The 17,441-nt window shown below is 40.3% G+C and overlaps 2 protein-coding genes across 3 annotated transcripts in view; both read left to right on the forward strand.

Annotated features, from left to right (window-relative positions):
• Nucleotides 1-7,604, forward strand: part of Caprin1 (cell cycle associated protein 1) — a 38,361-nt gene extending 30,757 nt beyond the window's left edge. For both annotated transcript variants that reach the window (XM_060371640.1, XM_060371641.1), the window contains exons 16-19: nucleotides 2,997-3,191; nucleotides 3,721-3,821; nucleotides 4,142-4,205; nucleotides 5,749-7,604. In XM_060371640.1, the coding sequence (XP_060227623.1) occupies nucleotides 2,997-3,191; nucleotides 3,721-3,821; nucleotides 4,142-4,205; nucleotides 5,749-5,813 (425 nt within the window). In that variant the 3' untranslated portion in view covers nucleotides 5,814-7,604. The remainder of the gene's footprint in view (nucleotides 1-2,996; nucleotides 3,192-3,720; nucleotides 3,822-4,141; nucleotides 4,206-5,748) is intronic.
• A 3,814-nt stretch (nucleotides 7,605-11,418) lies between these two features.
• Nucleotides 11,419-17,441, forward strand: part of Nat10 (N-acetyltransferase 10) — a 37,994-nt gene continuing 31,971 nt past the window's right edge. The window contains exons 1-3 of the mRNA XM_021658249.2: nucleotides 11,419-11,646; nucleotides 14,739-14,861; nucleotides 15,260-15,351. Of these exons, the coding sequence (XP_021513924.1) occupies nucleotides 14,754-14,861; nucleotides 15,260-15,351 (200 nt within the window). The 5' untranslated portion in view covers nucleotides 11,419-11,646; nucleotides 14,739-14,753. The remainder of the gene's footprint in view (nucleotides 11,647-14,738; nucleotides 14,862-15,259; nucleotides 15,352-17,441) is intronic.

Below are 17,441 nucleotides of genomic sequence, written 5' to 3' on the forward strand. Positions count from 1 at the left end.
CCTAAATACATATCACAACCTAATCTGTTTGTGTAATGTCATTTGTATGTTTTGTTTTGTCATTTGTATGTTTTGTTTTCAGGGGTGACCATTTAGTATTGGATCATCAGTTGCTGTGCTCTTTGCTGAGAAAGGCTCTTGCTCTCAGCATTCCTTAGTTCCCTCTAGTTCTTAGGTTAGGGTTGAGGGAGGCCTCAGGGCCTCCCCCCCATTTGCTTTATAATATCATTGTCGCTCAGGTTATGTTTAGGAATCCATGTTTTTGAAACTTTATACAAGTAGCTTCTGGTGCTTGTTGGAGACAGAAGGAACCTCAAAGCGAAGTGCATGTTCTTGTGCAATCTTACTTCCCCTTCTGCAATGGTCCTGAACTTTAGGTGCAGGAGAGTTGCATTGTAGAATCAGTTGGGACTGGTCCCCACAGTTCTGCATTTTGGTTGGCTATGGTTTTTTCTTTCTCTCCTTTTCTTTTTGGTTTTACAACAAGAATTTCTCTGTGTATTGTTGGCTGTCCTGGACTCACTTTGTAGACCACACTGGCCTCGAACTCACAGAGGTCCACCTGCCTTTGCTTCCCCAAGTGCTGGGACTACAGGCATATGTTGCCATCACACTCTGCCAGGGTTGGTTCTTTTTTTCTTTTTTGTAAATCTCAGTTGTAGGCTTTTCCTCCTCCCAGTCCCACCCTTCTGCATCCCTCCTCCCCTATTTCTCAGAGTATGGGAGAGCCACCCTTCTTAACAGTCTAAAACTGTTCAGCAAAAACTCACATGGACTGGAATTGATGGGCTATTGTGAAATCCTTCTTACTTAATAAGGTCATAATGTAGAATATTTTTATATGCATACAGAACACTAGTACATTTAAATTTTTTTTTTTATAAAAGTAAAGCTTTAATTTGTTCATGTGCACATTTCTCCATGCCATGCATGTGGCATCTAGAGGCAAAATTAGGAGTCAGTTCTCTAATTCCATATCAGTCTGGGTTACAGGCTTGCTCCACAGAACCATCTCATTCACCCTGCAATATATTTTTGTTACCTGCAGAAAAGTACAACGTATAATAGATCTTTTACTTTCTTAGTACTTCTTGTTTTTTGACTTTCAGGTCTGTATGCAAACCTTTTGCCTCATAAGTAGTTATTTTCATCACTCCAAATACTGCTCACTTTTTTTTTTTGTCACGCATTCTACTTCATCATTAGCAAAGTTTCTACATGGACAAGACTATGTTGGTAATTATGTCTCTTCTTTCTGGAAACTGCCTGGTGGGTTCTAGGCCTGGCCTTAATTTAAATTTGAATTTGAACTTGTTCCTACATGAAAAAAAGGACCTGGGAAAGAATCATGGTGTTTTTTTTTTTTTTTTTCTTTTCTTTTTGAGACAGAGTCTGACTATGCCTGGAACTTGCTATGTAGAACAGGGTGTCCTGGAATATATAGATAATTCTCTCCTGCCTTTTGAATTCTGAGTCTATGAAAGCATGCATTACCCTGGTTTGGCTAAATAGAAGTTCTGGTACATTAAGATGAGGTTTTAATTGTGTGTTTCCTGTGAGTTTGGTGGAATGAGATTTTTATCAAGATCAGTAATTTATTTATTTATTTTTTAAATTTTTTTAAATAAAATTTGTTCCTGGCATGGTGATTGCATGCCTTTAATTCCAGTATTCAGGAGGCAGAAGCAGAAGGATCTGTGAGTTTGAGGCCTAGCCTGGACAGCTTTCTTCAAGATAATGAATGTAATTTGTGTTTTTCATTTGCTTGAAATTTTTATGTTGAGGATATAATAAAAGAATTTGTATAGAAAGATCATACCATGAGTTATAGTTCAGCTAAGTAGCTGAAGAGCTATGACCCTTTATTCTTTTCTTGGTTTTGTTATTTTCCTCATCTTCCAAAGGTACTTGGAGCATTTTATTCCTCTTCTGTGATTTACAAACACTGAATTAATAATAAGAAAATATATGTCAGTATTTAATTTTTGATTTTAATTTTGTTACACTCTTCAGTTATGGAGGGGGTTTGGGTGTTTGTAAAGTAATAGCCTTCTTAGAACCTGCCTTTCAGGAGGTTGAATGCCATTGTGAGTACTATTTAGCTGTCTTCTATGTTGGTGGGCTGTACTTGTCATTTTAGATAGGCACCTGGCTGAAAGCCTCTGATACCAAAATATTTTTCTGTATCACCATTTAGCTATGAATCTGATTTTGTTTCACAAGTACCAAAGCAAATAAGAAACTTAAGAAAAATTATTAAGATTCATAATAAAAGTGACATATACACTGTTTGATCATATCAATCTTGTGAATTATGGGGTCTTCTTTTGCTAAAAGGTCATTTACTTTCAATAGTTGTTGGTAAATACAGAGCCTTTCAGACTGTGTAGAGGAATGAATGGTGTTGTATGCTCTGCTTTTTAAAAGTTTAAAATATGTAGCTTGGGGCTCGAGAGAGGGCTTAGAAGTTAAGAGCACTGGCTACTCTTCCAGCGGTCCTGAGTTCAATTCTCAGCAACCATATAGTGGCTTACAACCGTCTATAATGAAATCTGGTACCCTCTTTTGGAGTGCAGGCAGAACATTGTATACATAATGAATAAATGAATGAATGAATAATTTAAGAAAAAAATGGGTGGGGAGGAGCAGGGACTTCAGGAGTGTTATAATTTCCTATTAATAGGCAAATTTATTCAAATAATTGAATTTCTAAGATTTCAGGAGTGCATGAGCTGTGTGGTGGTGGCGCATGTCTTTAATTCCAGAATTTGGTAGGCAGAGGATGGTGGATCACTGTGAGACTGATGCCAGCTGGGTCTATTGAGGCTCGTTCCAGGATGCCAAGGCTGCACAGGGAAACCCTTGTTTTCAAAAAAACAAAAACAACAAAAAGAAAAAGACTAGATAAGATTTTGTATTGTTCAGAAAGCAAGTAGGAGAGAGAATAGTAATGAACTTTGTCTCTTTGTTTATGCATATATGTCTTCCTTTAACAGTGGTTGGCACTTACCATGGTTCCCAGGAACAGCCCCATCAAGTGCCTGGTAACCACCAGCAGCCCCCCCAGCAGAACACTGGGTTTCCACGTAGCAGTCAGCCTTATTACAACAGTCGAGGTGTATCCCGAGGAGGGTCTCGTGGTGCCAGAGGCTTGATGAATGGATACAGGGGCCCTGCCAATGGATTTAGAGGTAAACAAACAAATAGAGCAACTTCTGATTACTTATTGCAGTTTCAAACTTTCCTGGCTTTTACACATAGAAATATGTCTCACGATTTTGTTTGGAAGTTACCTGTCTGTATTAGTCCCTTAATATGTAATTTAAACATTTGGAGTGTGTGTTCTTCTGCCTGTCTCCTGAGTGCTAGGATTAGAGACACGTGTCACCTTATTATCTGACTTGTCTTTACAGTTTTTTAAGTGATAAAACTGGAAGAGAAAATTTGAGTTGTTAATACGCGTGTTTATTGGTTTGTCTGAATTATCAGTTGAGGGATTTGTTTTTGTGTGTGTGTTTGTTTGTGTGTATGTGCTCCTAGATGGAGAAGGGCTGTCATCCTCGATAAGGAAGATACTGACAAATTGATTGGACCAAGTCAGGGAATTCAAGATTAGGTTTGAGTAACTCGTGTGGCTTAAAGTTTTCCTACTCTTCCCTTTAAGAAAGCAGATCCTTGTAAATAAAAGTAAATTATTTTCTTGTCTTTTATAAATTCTAGGAGGATATGATGGTTACCGTCCTTCATTCTCGAACACTCCAAACAGTGGTTATACACAGTCTCAGTTCAGTGCTCCCCGGGACTATTCTGGCTACCAGCGGGTATGTAAACCTGGGGTGCATCTCAGTAAAGTGATTGGGGTTAGTTTTGTGTTGTCCAACATGCTTTGTTACAAAATTTGATGACCGTGGGTATTTTTTATTATTATTTTCTAACAATCATGGACAACCACTTCCTATAGTTTGCTGAAGTGCTTTTCAGAATGCAACTGAGTGTAAATATTCTTGAGCTTAAGGGAAGCGCAGGAAGAATAACTTAGTTTCTGATTTAGCTGTATATTCTGCTCATGTTAAGCTAGCAGACTAGAATAGAGGTAAGCAAAATTACATTTCCTTTCAGTACTAACTAGCTTGTCTTTTAGGATGGATATCAGCAGAATTTCAAGCGAGGCTCTGGGCAGAGTGGACCACGGGGAGCCCCACGAGGTAATATTTTGTGGTGGTGATCCTAGCTCCTATGTGGAGCTTCTGTTCTGGCCTTGGAAGAGCTGTTCATAGTCTGCATGTAGGTTACATGTTAGGAGTACATTTATCTTTTCCAGACTTGTTGCTAAAGATTAAATGAAATGCTCTGTTTCTAAAATTTCATCTTGAATCCAAATTTTAATTTTTGAATGACTTTCCCTGTTACTGTCTTGAAAATCAGCACATTTTCTCTGCCTCAGAAAAGTGTTTTTCCAACTGGAAATTTATTTTTCAGGTCTTAAAACCTGCTAAATGTTTTTAGGAAGTACTTACTGAAACTTTTTGTAAAAGACATTTTTGGAACGAGATTGAACATTTATATAAATTTATTACCCTCTTTGATTTTTGAAACATGCATATTATATTTTAGGCTCAAAAAGCCCTTTAATGGCCAGATAAGCCACAGTTACATCTAGAGAACCATTTAGAAGTGAAAGAACTAATTGGAATTTGAATTCCTATAGGACCAATGTTGGTGATCTAAATATCAAGCTTTATTTCTGTTGTTTAAACAGAACTCCCAAATTTTTGGGTACTTAATGTCATTATAGTTAAAAGTCAGAAGTTTAAGAGTCTTTTGTTTCATTTGTATTTCAAGTAATGGAAAATAATTTCTTACTGTGGGCAGGAAGTTAATCTGTTGAACAATTATAGGTAGCATTTCATGTAATCTGAAGTTCTAAATGGTTCTCTGATTGAAGGAGGTTAAAGAATTAGGGTTCTTACAGTTATTTGTTGGCCATGACATGTATAAAATGTATATTAAGGAGGAATTATAAAGTACTTTAATTTGAATGCTAGTGGCAATTGACCATGAAGAAAGTACTTTCAAAGGTCATCTGGGAAATACTGACTTGAAGTATCAAAGGTATTTGCATGTGAATGTGGGTCATGTTCTTCTATTCCCACCTTGTAGCATATTCTATGAAAGTTTGAGTTAACTGATAGCTAAAATATCTGTTTTAACAGCATGTAAAAAGTTATTTTACCTGTTACAAGTCATTATACAATTTTGAATGTTATGTAGTTTCTTTTTAACAGTTTAGGTAAAAAGGTCTGTTTTCATTCTGGTGCTTTTATTAATTTTATAGTATGATGTTACTTCTATTGAAATGTAAGCTAGCGTGTATGTTAGAATGTAAGCTCCAAGAGAGCAGGTACCTTGTCTGTCTTCACTGCTGTATCTATTCCCAATGCCTCGTGATAGTGCCTGGCACATAGTAGGCACTCAATAAATACTTGTTGAATGAATGAATGAATGAGTACTGGTGGAATACTCCATTAGCTCTACTCTTCTTTTAGCTAGAGAACATGAGCAAATTTGCACATGACAACTCCCAGGACAGGTGAAACTTGAAACTTGAACGCTGAAGAATTGGCCACTTAAGCCTAATAAATGTGCTGACAAGCTGCCTACATGCTTCTTGACTTCAGATGAAAGTCTGCTTGAAGGCAAAACAAATAATACTCGAAAGAAAAATCAAATGCCATTTTTGTCTTCTAGGTCGTGGAGGGCCCCCAAGACCCAACAGAGGGATGCCGCAAATGAACACTCAGCAAGTGAATTAATGTGATTCACAGGATTATGTTTAATCGCCAAAACACACTGGCCAGTGTACCATAATATGTTACCAGAAGAGTTATTGTCTATCTGTTTTCCCTTTCAGGAAACTTACTGTAAAGGGACTGTTTTCATCCCATAAAGACAGGACTACAATTGTCAGCTTTATATTACCTGGATATGGAAGGAAACTATTTTTACTCTGCATGTTCTGTCCTAAGCGTCATCTTGAGCCTTGCACATGATACTCAGATTTCTCACCCTTGCTTAGGAGTAAAACATATACTTATGGGTGATAATATCTCCATAGTTATTTGAAGTGGCTTGAAAAAAAAAATGCAAGTTTGACTCTTTGACATTGGATAAAAAAAAAAAAATCTACAATCAGCCCTAGAATTATTCAATGGTAATTGACAAAGTTAAAGCATTTTCCTTGAAAGAAAGATGGAAGGAGTGGAGTGTGGTTTGGCAAAACAACTGCATTTCACAGCTTTTCCCGTAAAATTGGAACACCGGCCGATTAGGAGCATACCAAATTATGCATGGGTCCTTATTCACACAAGTGAGGCTGGCTACCGGCCTTGACACAGCACTAGTCATTGGGCCAAATGACTGGTTAAAAACACATGTAAATTGCTTTTTAGTAGTGGATACTGTGTAAGATAAAGCCAAAATGCAAATTAGGCTTTGGTTGGCTCTTCTGGAAAATATGCATCAAATTCGGGGTATAATCTGGATGGGCTGCTTCTGTGCTCAATGTGAAGTATTTAGATACTTTGGAACACTTAACAGTTTCTCTGAAACAATGACTTAATGAGGATTGGTCCTGTTTGTCATTCCTCACAATAATGTGCATTGTCATCACTAATCCTTGGATCTTGCTGTATTGTCACCTAAATTGGTATAGGTACTGATGAAAATCTCTAATGGATGGATAATCATAACACTTTTGGTCACATGTTTTTCTCCTGCAGCCTGAAAGTTCTTAAAAAGATATCAAATGCCTGCTGCTACCACCCTTTTAAATTGCTATCTTTTGAAAAGCACCAGTATGTGTTTTAGATTGATTTCCCTGTTTTAGGGAAATGACAGACAGTTTCAGTTCTGATGGTATAAGCAAAACAAATAAAACATGTTTCTAAAAGTTGTATCTTGAAACACTGGTGTTCAACAGCTAGCAGCTAACATGATTCACCCCATACATTGTTAATGTCACAGACTTTGTGGTTATGTCTAGCAGCTGTGTCTGGAGTATGTTCATTTATCGTTTGTCTAATTTAACCCTAAATGAATTCTCCTTTTCTCATGGACACATTTACGTTCACCATGCTTCTTTGCCTTGGATGCATAGGGAGAGCATACAGTTTGATGAAGATGGAAAGTTTAGCAATGACTTAGCCATATGTTCTGTGTTGGAATTTGTGCTAGCAGTTTGAGCACTAGTTCTGTGTGCCTATGAAGTTAATGCTTCTTGTTGTCCCATTCCATTTTACTTCATGGAGAATTAATTCCATTTGTTAACAAAGGCTTCTAAGTTAATGTTATTTTCTGTACAGAAATTAAAATTTACTTTTAGCCTTTAGGAAACTTTTTTTTTCCCCAGTAGGTAAATCAGCTACTCAAAAACAAAACAATTATTCTCAGATACTCATCATTAGGCAACTGGATTTTTTGCTGGTTTTATAGCTTACTAAAAATGGTTAGGCTGTTGAACATTCCACATTCAATACTTTTGTAGGGTGGTGGATAGTGGGGAAGCTTCAATGTTTATTTTAAAATAAATAAAGTTCTCGACTTTCCTCGTGTGTGGTTGTGGTACATCATATTGGAAGGGTTATCTGTTTACTTTTGCCAGCACGTACCCTTGTGTGCTTTAAATGACAACTGCCTGGGATGTACCACAACCATATATTAGCTGTATTTTAGTGCAACGGATAGAATATTTGTGGTTTATTGGATAATCCTTTGGTGTGTGCTTTTGAAGTACTATAGAGAATTAAATTTACTATATGTATAAAATATAATTTCATGATGTTTAGAAATCAAAATTGAAGTAAATAAGCTCTTCAGTATTTGAGTTCTGAGGTGAATGTGGAGAAGTTCTACGCGGCAAGCTTCTACAGATAGTAGGGCAGAATGTGTAAAACGTGTTCATAGTATTTTATAAGAGTTGCTTATTTTCCAAGAGCAGCATATAATTAGGTGTTATTCTACCATTACAGTTTTAGTGCATAAAAGTTTAATCTCAATTCAGACTTTTTAAAAGAAGAAATGCCTCACTGGACAGAGAACTACTTGTTCCGTTAGGATCTTGTTACTCGGGATCTTGTGTAGTATGCAAATGGCTGTTCATGATGCAGAAGACCTTTTATTTGGTCAAATGTGTATTTTAGCAGAGTACAGGGAATTGATTGTCCTATGGGTGTCTCAGTGTACTAAGACAAATATTTTGTACATGCACAATTACTAGTTATGTATATATATCACACGTATAATGAATCCCCCCCCCCCAAAAAAAAAAAAAAAAAGAAAAAACTGCTTTCTTAAAGGTAGCATGTCATTTGTTACTTTTTTCTTGGGGCCATTTTATTACCAGGCCCTAAAAAATCCTAAAAAAGAGGGTTTTTCTTCCTCTCATTTTGATCATTGTATCTTCATATTAAAACACATGACCTTCCAATGATTGTAGTAAGTTAACTTCTATAGTTCTTTTGTCTCCATATGTATATATATATACATATATACATATATATGGCCTCATACAATGCTGTTGTATAGAGACTTCAAGGAGACAAGAGATTGTATGCTATTCTCAGGTTCATTCACTAAGGTGCTTAGTTGACAACCAGTTTCTAAGTGCAGGATATAGTTGAGCAGCTTCATATGTGGGCCAGACAATTGTTTTGTTGGTTATATTTCAGTGGTACATCAAATAATGGAACAAGGGGTTTAGATTAGGATGGTTTCATACCTTCATTTCAGCCTTAAGCTCTGAATCTATCCCACTTGAGTTAGCAAGTGCTCTTAGTTTTATTGCGTGTAAGTTACACTTCCATCAGTACTGTACCGGAGCTTGCCCCCTTTATAGAGTTAGTGGAGTAGAAGTCTCACAGAAAAATCAAAGTAAATCAAGCTTTTCCATTAGTATTTGGAAATTATAGAGGATTTAAAATTTGCATTAGGTTAAATTCTATGAAAACTTGATTTCTCAGAGCCCTGGAGCAAAGCCTTTGAGTTGCATACACCCTAAAGAAAACTCCTTAAGTGCTCCTTGTGAGAGAGGTAGACTCTGGCGCTGGTCTTAAGAAAAAGGCTGGAGCACTCAGTCTTGATACTAGAAGTATTGTTGTGAATTAGCTGTTCTGAGTCTTAACCAGTTTGCTCCAGAAGTCTTGGTTCTTCACTGCTGGCATTGAAAGTGGCAGTTTCTCTGTTGTACTTAAAGTCATGTTTTGGTATATTTATTTGTAAGTATTCTAAAGACTATATTTTCTTAGGGAGACAACATGAAATTCAACAGGTTATCTCTTGCCAGGCATTGTGGTCAGGGTTAACCATGCACTGGTGACAAAACTAACCCCTCAGGACACTGATGGAGTGGCCCAAATGTGTATAGTAAGTGGCATGATTAAACAGTGTGGTAATGACACCTAGGCAGTATGACCAGGAAAGACTTCATTGAAAGTAGTAAATGGAATGGTAAACTGGATAAAAGAGAATCAGTGAATCCCACACACCATTGACTGCTGTTTGGTTTAAGTGTTAGCAAGATTTGCCTGGGGAAACTGGAAAGGGCAGTTTTCTTCCATGTTTAGTTTTTGTCTCAACATTTGGAAGCTATTGAAGGTTTTAAAATGGTGTATGTACCTTGTTTGGGGGTTGGGATAGTGGGCCATCCAATAAAACTGCCATTTAAAAGACCTTCACTGCAGTGTTGAGAACAATAGTTTATGGGTCAATGGATTTGAAAGGGCACATCATTCTTTGCAGCAAAAATTGAGGCGTAAGATGGTAGTGGTGAAAGGATTTCAGATTCCCTGTCACCACTGAGTATCCTGTCCTGGGTCTGCAAGCCTTGGTTGGTGCACATCATCTCTGATTATACTTAGTCTAGGTTACCTGATCCATTTCCACATTTAAAAAAAAATGTATACAGTCTTCCGCTTGTGTGTACACCCACTTGCCAGAAAAGGGCAACAGATGTCTATATAAATGGTTGTGAGCTATCATGTGGTTGCTGGGAACTGAACTTGGGACCTTTGGGAAAGTGGCCAGTGCTCTTAACCTGAGCCGTCGCTCTAGCCCCAGTTACACATTTTTGACTATCAGCCCTATTTAGTTATTTGTCTAGAAATAAGTCCCAAGCTCCTCAAATTCCAAACTCACTAAAGTATATTAGACCAGTGAGATGACAGCCTGACCCTCCGAGTTTTGACTCCTGGGAAATGGTCAAGAGACTATCCTCTCCCCAAAGTTAGCATTTGGCCTCCACAGCTGTGCGGTGCCATGCCCATAATCCTCAATAAGCACATTTAAGTAATAGAGCACTCCGCATCAGCTGTTTTCAGTCCAGCCACTTGATGGGAGTAAATTGAACCCCCTGTTTGGCTTTATACTCCATGCCTGTAGACAAGCTCGGCCATCTAGTTCTGTGGCCACCTGCCTCTGCCCTGTCCCTCTAGCTTTCTAAACCAGAGATATACATTATCCTGTGGCATAAAGTTAGCTCTTTGTACCCTGACATAGGTTTTGTAGTGGTGAAGGTGAGTCAGAACATACTTTCTGGCCCAAACATTCAGTGGCTTTTTCATTACCACTGAAATCCTGTATCTGGTCCACCATTTCTCCATTAAGTTGAAATGACCTTAGGGGTCATTATTTCTAAACGGGCTTTTGTGTCACCACTTCATAGGATTTCTGTTAATTGTAAAATAAAGTACTGGTAATTTAATTTTCTTAGGTGCACTTAGAAGGTTAGTATTAAAGCTTCGACTGTTTTGGTTGCTATCAACAGAATGTTGCTTGGCAACTTAAAAGGTTGATACTAAAGTTGGAAGTGCTTGAATTTTGGGAAGGAATTTTCGTTTTGGACGTCAGTGTCCAAGAACGTAGCATACACCAAGTTTACGTGTTTCGGGGTAGTTCCTTGGGGATGTTGGACTAGCCTCTACCCCTAACGTCTGAACATTTGGCAAGATAACGGGTCTGCAAGAATCTGCGAAGTTGAGTGCCCGCGGTCACGGGTACGAAATCTACAGACTCCCAAGTAGCGGCGCGGCGCGTCAAGTGAAATAAAGCAGCTATTGGCCCAGTTTCATGTCATTAAAAGTGGGGTTCGGCGAAACAGCACCCTGCTGCCTAGTGCAACCTGGCTACAGTGGCTCTAACTCGTCTGCTGCACTGAACGAGCTCAGGTACTGGTGGCAAACGCCAGCTGCGGGGTGTCCGGATATCTAAATGGTTATTTCCGCCCGCCATTGCCGGGCTATGGGTCCATATTAAAAAAAAAACACAAAAAAACCCCACACGGCTCGACTGCCATGGCGACTGGGAACTAGTGCGCAGTCGCATTAGACGCCCGTGCCGCGGTTGCGTCATCGCTAGGCGTCGACGCTGTGGAAGGTCCCGTCGCGCTAGCGGTCTTCCTGGTCCCACCAGTACGTTAGAACGCTTGCGCACGTGCTGTCCGCCACCTACGCGTATTCACGCGCGGCGTCGGCTCCTGGTGAGCTCAGCTGGCCGGCTGTCTCTCCCGCAAGCGCCCAAGCGGCCGGAGCATCTTGGCGTTCTCACGTGCTTCCGCTGTGCGTCTGCCTAGAGTCGGGCGGGCTCGGGACGCAGGTATTCTTCTTCGTAGAAGGGGCTGGGTCGGATGTTGGGGTGCTCGTTGGTGCCCTTTCGGTCCTGGGGTAATGGATCAAGGACGAAAAGCCCCTGTTTTGGCTTGTGCCCGGATCTTCGGACTGCCTCTCCGCCTGGGCGGCCCGACAGACGCACTCTCCCGGTCTCGGATACGCAGACACTCGGGGCTGGCTTCTCGAGCACTTTGTGGGATGCGTGGTTCTTTCCCACGCTCAGGGGCCTTTCCTACTGGGAGAGTGGAAGATGGTTGGGTGTCAGAACTGCTTTCCGAGAAACTTGCTCAATAGCAGTGGTAGGCTTTGAACTAACGCGGTTTAATCCCGGGTGTTCTCCTAAATGCTTCAGTCTGTCTATTCGTTTATACTCTATCCTGGACATTTGACCGTGCGCTTTGTGATGCGTGGTGCGGGTTCCTGTGTGTACAGGAATGGATACAGCAGAATGAATACAATTCATCCAGCTGGTCGTGGTGGTTTACGCCTTTAATCCCAGCATTTGAAAGGCAGAGGAAAGAGTATTTCTTTGCGTTAGAGGCTAGCTTGGTCTGCATAGTAAGACCGTCTCAAAAAACGAAGCAAAAGAGAGGGCGGAGGGGGGAAGAAGAGAGGACAAGTTCATCTTGTTTCCAGCAATGCCTTCCTTATGTATTAGGTCTTTCTTGGCAACACTAATCTTAGACTGTTATCAGATTCCTTACTCCAACTATTACTTTAACATCTAGTTTTGTCAGTGTGTAGTGCTACCTCATTTATTAGAATTAAAGCTTGTAGTCAAGGGCCTAACCTAGTAATTCTAGGACTCATCTACTGTAACAAAATGCTAGACTCTAACAATTAGGTACCCATTAATTTTTGTGGGCCTTTGTGTGGCTGGCAACATAAAGCTTACAAACTGAACTGCTATGCAAAGGAATGGGCTCAGTCTTCAGAGTTGGGTTGATCAGCGAGTGAAGCCGGTTTGTTACTTTACTGCCTTGGGATACTTGATTTCTTTAATCCTGCTTTCCCCTTTTAAACACTGGCCCTTTATTGTGATAGCGTTTTATATTAAGACCTGCTAAAGCCCATGTTTAGGGAAGGAGATGGTGTTTAAAATGCAGCAGGTGCTGGACTTTTTAAAAATCATATCGCTCCTGATATTGTGGGAATGCGATTGCTGTTTCTTTGGTGTTTTTGTTATAGGTAATAAGATAGCTTGTGCATTTTTTTATTTGGATGGTGCTGGAGAAATTGAGTCTAGTGCCCCGCTTTGTCCCCCCGTAGGTAAATTCTGTACTACTCTACACACTCACTTAGCCCATATGATACTTTTTGAAGTATCACGGCCTTCTCACCCAAGGAAACACAATGTATCAGAAATATGTATATAGAAAAAGAGAAAGTTCTTCTTCTTCTTCTTCTTCTTCTTCTTCTTCTTCTTCTTCTTCTTCTTCTTCCTTTTCTTCTTCTTCCTTTTCTTCCTTTTCTTCTTCTTCTTCTTCTTCCTTTTCTTCTTCTTCTTCTTCTTCCTTTTCTTCCTTTTCTTCTTCTTCTTCTTCTTCTTCTTCTTCTTCTTCTTCTTCTTCTTCCTTTTCTTCTTCTTCTTCTTCTTCTTCTTCTTCTTCCTTTTCTTCCTTTTCTTCTTCTTCTTTTGGTTTTCTGAGACAGGGTTTTTCTGTGTAAGAGCTCTGGCTGGCCTGGACTTAATCTGTAGACTGGGCTGGCGTCGAACTCAACAAGAACTAGATCCACCTGTCTCTGCCTCCTGAGTGCTGGCTTCAAAGGCGTGGGCCGCCACCACCCAGCTTATAAGTAACGTGGATTTTAAATTTTTACTGTGTTTTAGGTTGTATGTGTGGTGTGTTGTATGCTGCACACCATGGCATGTATGTGGAGATCAGAGAACAACTCTGAGGAGTGGGTTCCACTCCCACTTTGGTTTTGTATTTTGAAACAGGTTTTGTGGGTTTTTTGTTTTGTTTTGTTTTGCTTTGTTTTTGTGTGTGTATGTGTGTGGAGCCCTGGCTGTCCTGGAACTCACTCTGTAGACCAGGCTGGCCTTGAACTCAGAGATCTGCCTGTGCTGCCACCACCACCCAGCAATTCTTTCTTTTTACCATGTGGATTCTGGGGATCAAATCAGGTCATCAGGCTTGACAACAAGCACCTTTCCCTGCTGAGCCATTTTATGACACAACGTGAATTTTAAAGAAGCCAAATAGTAACAGACAAAACATCAAAATAAAAATCACACTATTCAGAAATTACGTATTGGGCTTTTTTGTTTTTGTTTTTTGTCTGTTTGCTTGTTTGTCCTTTCCCCCCTTATGTATATGTATTAATATGGTATTTATAGGGCTGGGACAGTTACTCTGATGGTAGACAGGTTGTTTGCCCAGCATTCATGAGGCCCTAGGTTTGATTCCCAGCATAACATAAAATCTTTTGTGCTGATGTACACCTGAATTTGAGCAGTTACCTGTAATCCTAGTTCTTGGGAAGTGGAGGCAGGAGGATCAGAAGTTTAGGGTCATCTTGGGCTATATAGTGAGTTCAAGGCCAGCCTGGGATATATCAGACTGTTAAAAAACAAAACTCAATAGGATAAAATGCTGTATCATATGTTATCTTTCTGTGTTTATAGAGATACCATTATATACTTTAATCCTTCCTGGGTTTATTTACTTACTTTACATTTACTTTTAACATGCTGTCCTGATTTATCTTTCTTCCTTTCTTTCTATCCTTTTTTGAGACAGGGTTTCTCTGTGTAGTCCTGCTGTCTTGGAGCTCACTAATTAGACCAGGCTGACCCCAGGCTTACAGAAATCAGCCTGCTTCTGCCTCTAGTTTTTCTTCCTTGAAGTAGAAAAAAAGTACACTTTTTGCTGACTTCCCATGCTTAAGAACACTTCATCTGTCTAGTTTCCTGATTGTAAAACTGAGGTTGATGTCTTCCCTATAGTATTGTTTGAAGATTAAGATTGTAATTAGGATTATAAACGTGCCCAGCATAGCTCCCCGCATAGGCCTGGTGCCACTTACTCCAGTGTGGTGTTTAGTTCATCTGCATCTCCTTTATTTCTGTTTTAGTGCTAGTCTTTCACCATGCACCGGAAAAAGGTGGATAACCGAATTCGAATTCTCATTGAGAATGGCGTGGCTGAGCGGCAGAGGTCTCTTTTCGTTGTAGTTGGGGACCGAGGGAAAGATCAGGTAAGACCTGGTAAATGCTTCCTTGGTTGCTTTGCGTCCTGTCCCAAAGAGTTGGCAGGTTATTTAGGCCTTTTGAGGTTTTAGCACACAGTGACATTATGGTCCCTTTGCTGGTAGAGTGCCTGGTGGGGCCATTTGGTCAGTGCCTGGAAATGGTAAATTCTGTCTATTTAGATTCATGGGCAGTACCTTTAGAACCCTGGCATGACGGATTGGCTAGGGTTAAGCTCATGTGCCCTAGCTTCTAGTTCCCATCTGGTTATTAACTTGCCTTGTGATCTTGGGTGCTTTCCTTGGGTTAGTTTATATCTGTTTCAAATGAGGTCTTGGGCCTGGAAGTCCATATGGTGTCTTTCACACTGAGATTTTGTGATTTTTTTTTTTTTCTTACTTGGCAGGTGGTTATTCTTCATCATATGTTGTCCAAAGCAACTGTGAAAGCTCGACCCTCAGTCCTGTGGTGTTACAAGAAAGAGCTGGGGTTTAGCAGGTAAGCTTGGCTGTTGGATATGACATCCAACTTTCTTTGCTTTCTTTTCTTTCCATTTTCTTTTCTTTCATTCATTCTTTTTTTGTTTTGTTTTGTTTTTGTTTATTTGTTTCTGGAAACAGGGATTCTCTGTCCTGGCTGTCCTAGACTCACTTTGTAGACCAGGCTGGCCTTGAACTCATAGAGCTCTACCTGCCTCTGCCTCCCTTAGTGCTGGGATTACAGGCATGCATCACTGGGCTCGACTCAAATCCAGCTTTCAATTTGTACTTTTTAGTTAAAGTAAATCCCTTTTAGTAAAGAAAATCCCTTGACCATCTTTGAGGATTACTTTGAAAGTTCTGGTCAGTCTTTGCCCTTACAGCAGAAGCCTTTGTACTTCTAGGCATTTCTTTCGTGTCTGGCTTCTGCTTCGGAGATCCTGATGACCTGTGCTCATAGACATTCCTAAAGATTTGATGCCTAAAGTAACAGTACTACTTCCTCCTCTTTAGAGAATTTACACCAGTTCATTGTTTACTAGGCAGCTGGTTATTTTTTAGTCCCCCCCCCCTTTGTTTCATGGTGCTGAGTGTTGACCACGGTGCTTCATGTGTGCATGCCAAGCACAAACTCCTCATATTTTCTGAAGTTAGAATGGTCAGGGTTTTTGGTGGTAGGGCTGGAGAGATGGTTTAGTGGTTAAGAGGCACTGGCTGTGCAGTCACGAGGACTGTAGTTTAGATCCCAGCAGCTACACCACAAGCTGGGCTTTCTGCAGATGCCTGCAGTTCCAGCTGCGGGAGTCTCTTAGCTCCATAAATGTGTGCCTGTGCACATGCATTCACATGGGCACAGATGCAGGCACACATAAACAAACAAATAAATAATGAGTAAATCTTTAAAGAAGGCTTGCAGGCTGGAGAAATGTCTCAGCCGTTAAGAGCCCTGGCTGTTCTTCCAGAGGACCCAGGTTCAATTCCCAGCACCCACATGGCAGCTCACAACTATCTGTAACTCCTATTCCAGGGAATCTGACCACTTCACATGCAGGCAAAACACCACTATACATAAAATAAATTTATTAAAAAAAAAAAAAAGACTTGGAGGAGACCTTCAATGCAGACACACTTGGTACCTTGAGAATGCTTGAAGATATAAAGGATACTTGAGGGCCTAAGAAGTTAAGATTTCAGCTCTGCTTAGGGTTAGGTGATCAGGAACTACAGCACATCTGTTTCTTGTCTTGGTCAGCCTCTCATCTCTGCACATCTAATCTGTACTTCCTCATGGAGAATAGCTGGCTTTTCTCCTGTCTCCCCGGAAGAAACATAGATTGAGTTTTATGTGTAAGGCCAACCATGTGGAGAAAGTCTGTCTTTCTCCCAAAATTCTTGTGGAAAGACGGGGTATCACATAGTAATTTGGTTAGTCATAGTCCTGTGGTGGAAACCTGGCAGTTCTCCTGTAACTGTGAAGGAGTTTGAGATGGAGTGGACAATACTCCTCTGAGGTACCACAAGGCTTTCGTGGCTCCCAGGCTTTCCCACTCCCTGAGCTCATTACATTCCTACCCTAGCTACCTAGTACATTTGAGGCTCTTGATGAGCGTCATCTGGCTTGTTAGCCCCAAATGTGCTCGGCTTTGATGTTCATGCTCAGCTCTGCCTCTGACTTCCCCATTACTGTGGCAAGTCTCCCTCTTTCTACGCTGAGCCTGCCGTTTCCACTTCTCTGACGTCAGCTACTGAAGTCTCTTGCTTCCTGTGTCTGTCCTCTCCTTGAGGCTTGCTTTTTTTTTTTAGATAGGGTTGTAGCCATGGCTGTCCTGGATCTTGCTCTGTAGACCAGGCTGGTCTTGAACTTACAGAGATCTACCTGCCTTTGCTTCTCAAGTGCTGGGATTAAAGCTTTCTTAATCAGACTTAGCTCTGGTCTGGAGTATAGTATAATGTATTTTCTCCCTCTGTTAGATGTTTTATTTCATCTTTTTATTATTCAAAGTTGTATTGTGTATGGTGAGTGTGTGTGGTGAGGGGAGAGGGAGAGAGAGAGGTGTTAGTGAGTATGGCCATGCAGTGCTGCATTGTGTATGTGGAAGACAGGTGACA

The sequence above is a fragment of the Meriones unguiculatus genome, chromosome 18 (assembly GCF_030254825.1).
Source record: "Meriones unguiculatus strain TT.TT164.6M chromosome 18, Bangor_MerUng_6.1, whole genome shotgun sequence".
Taxonomy (NCBI): Eukaryota; Metazoa; Chordata; class Mammalia; order Rodentia; family Muridae; genus Meriones; species Meriones unguiculatus.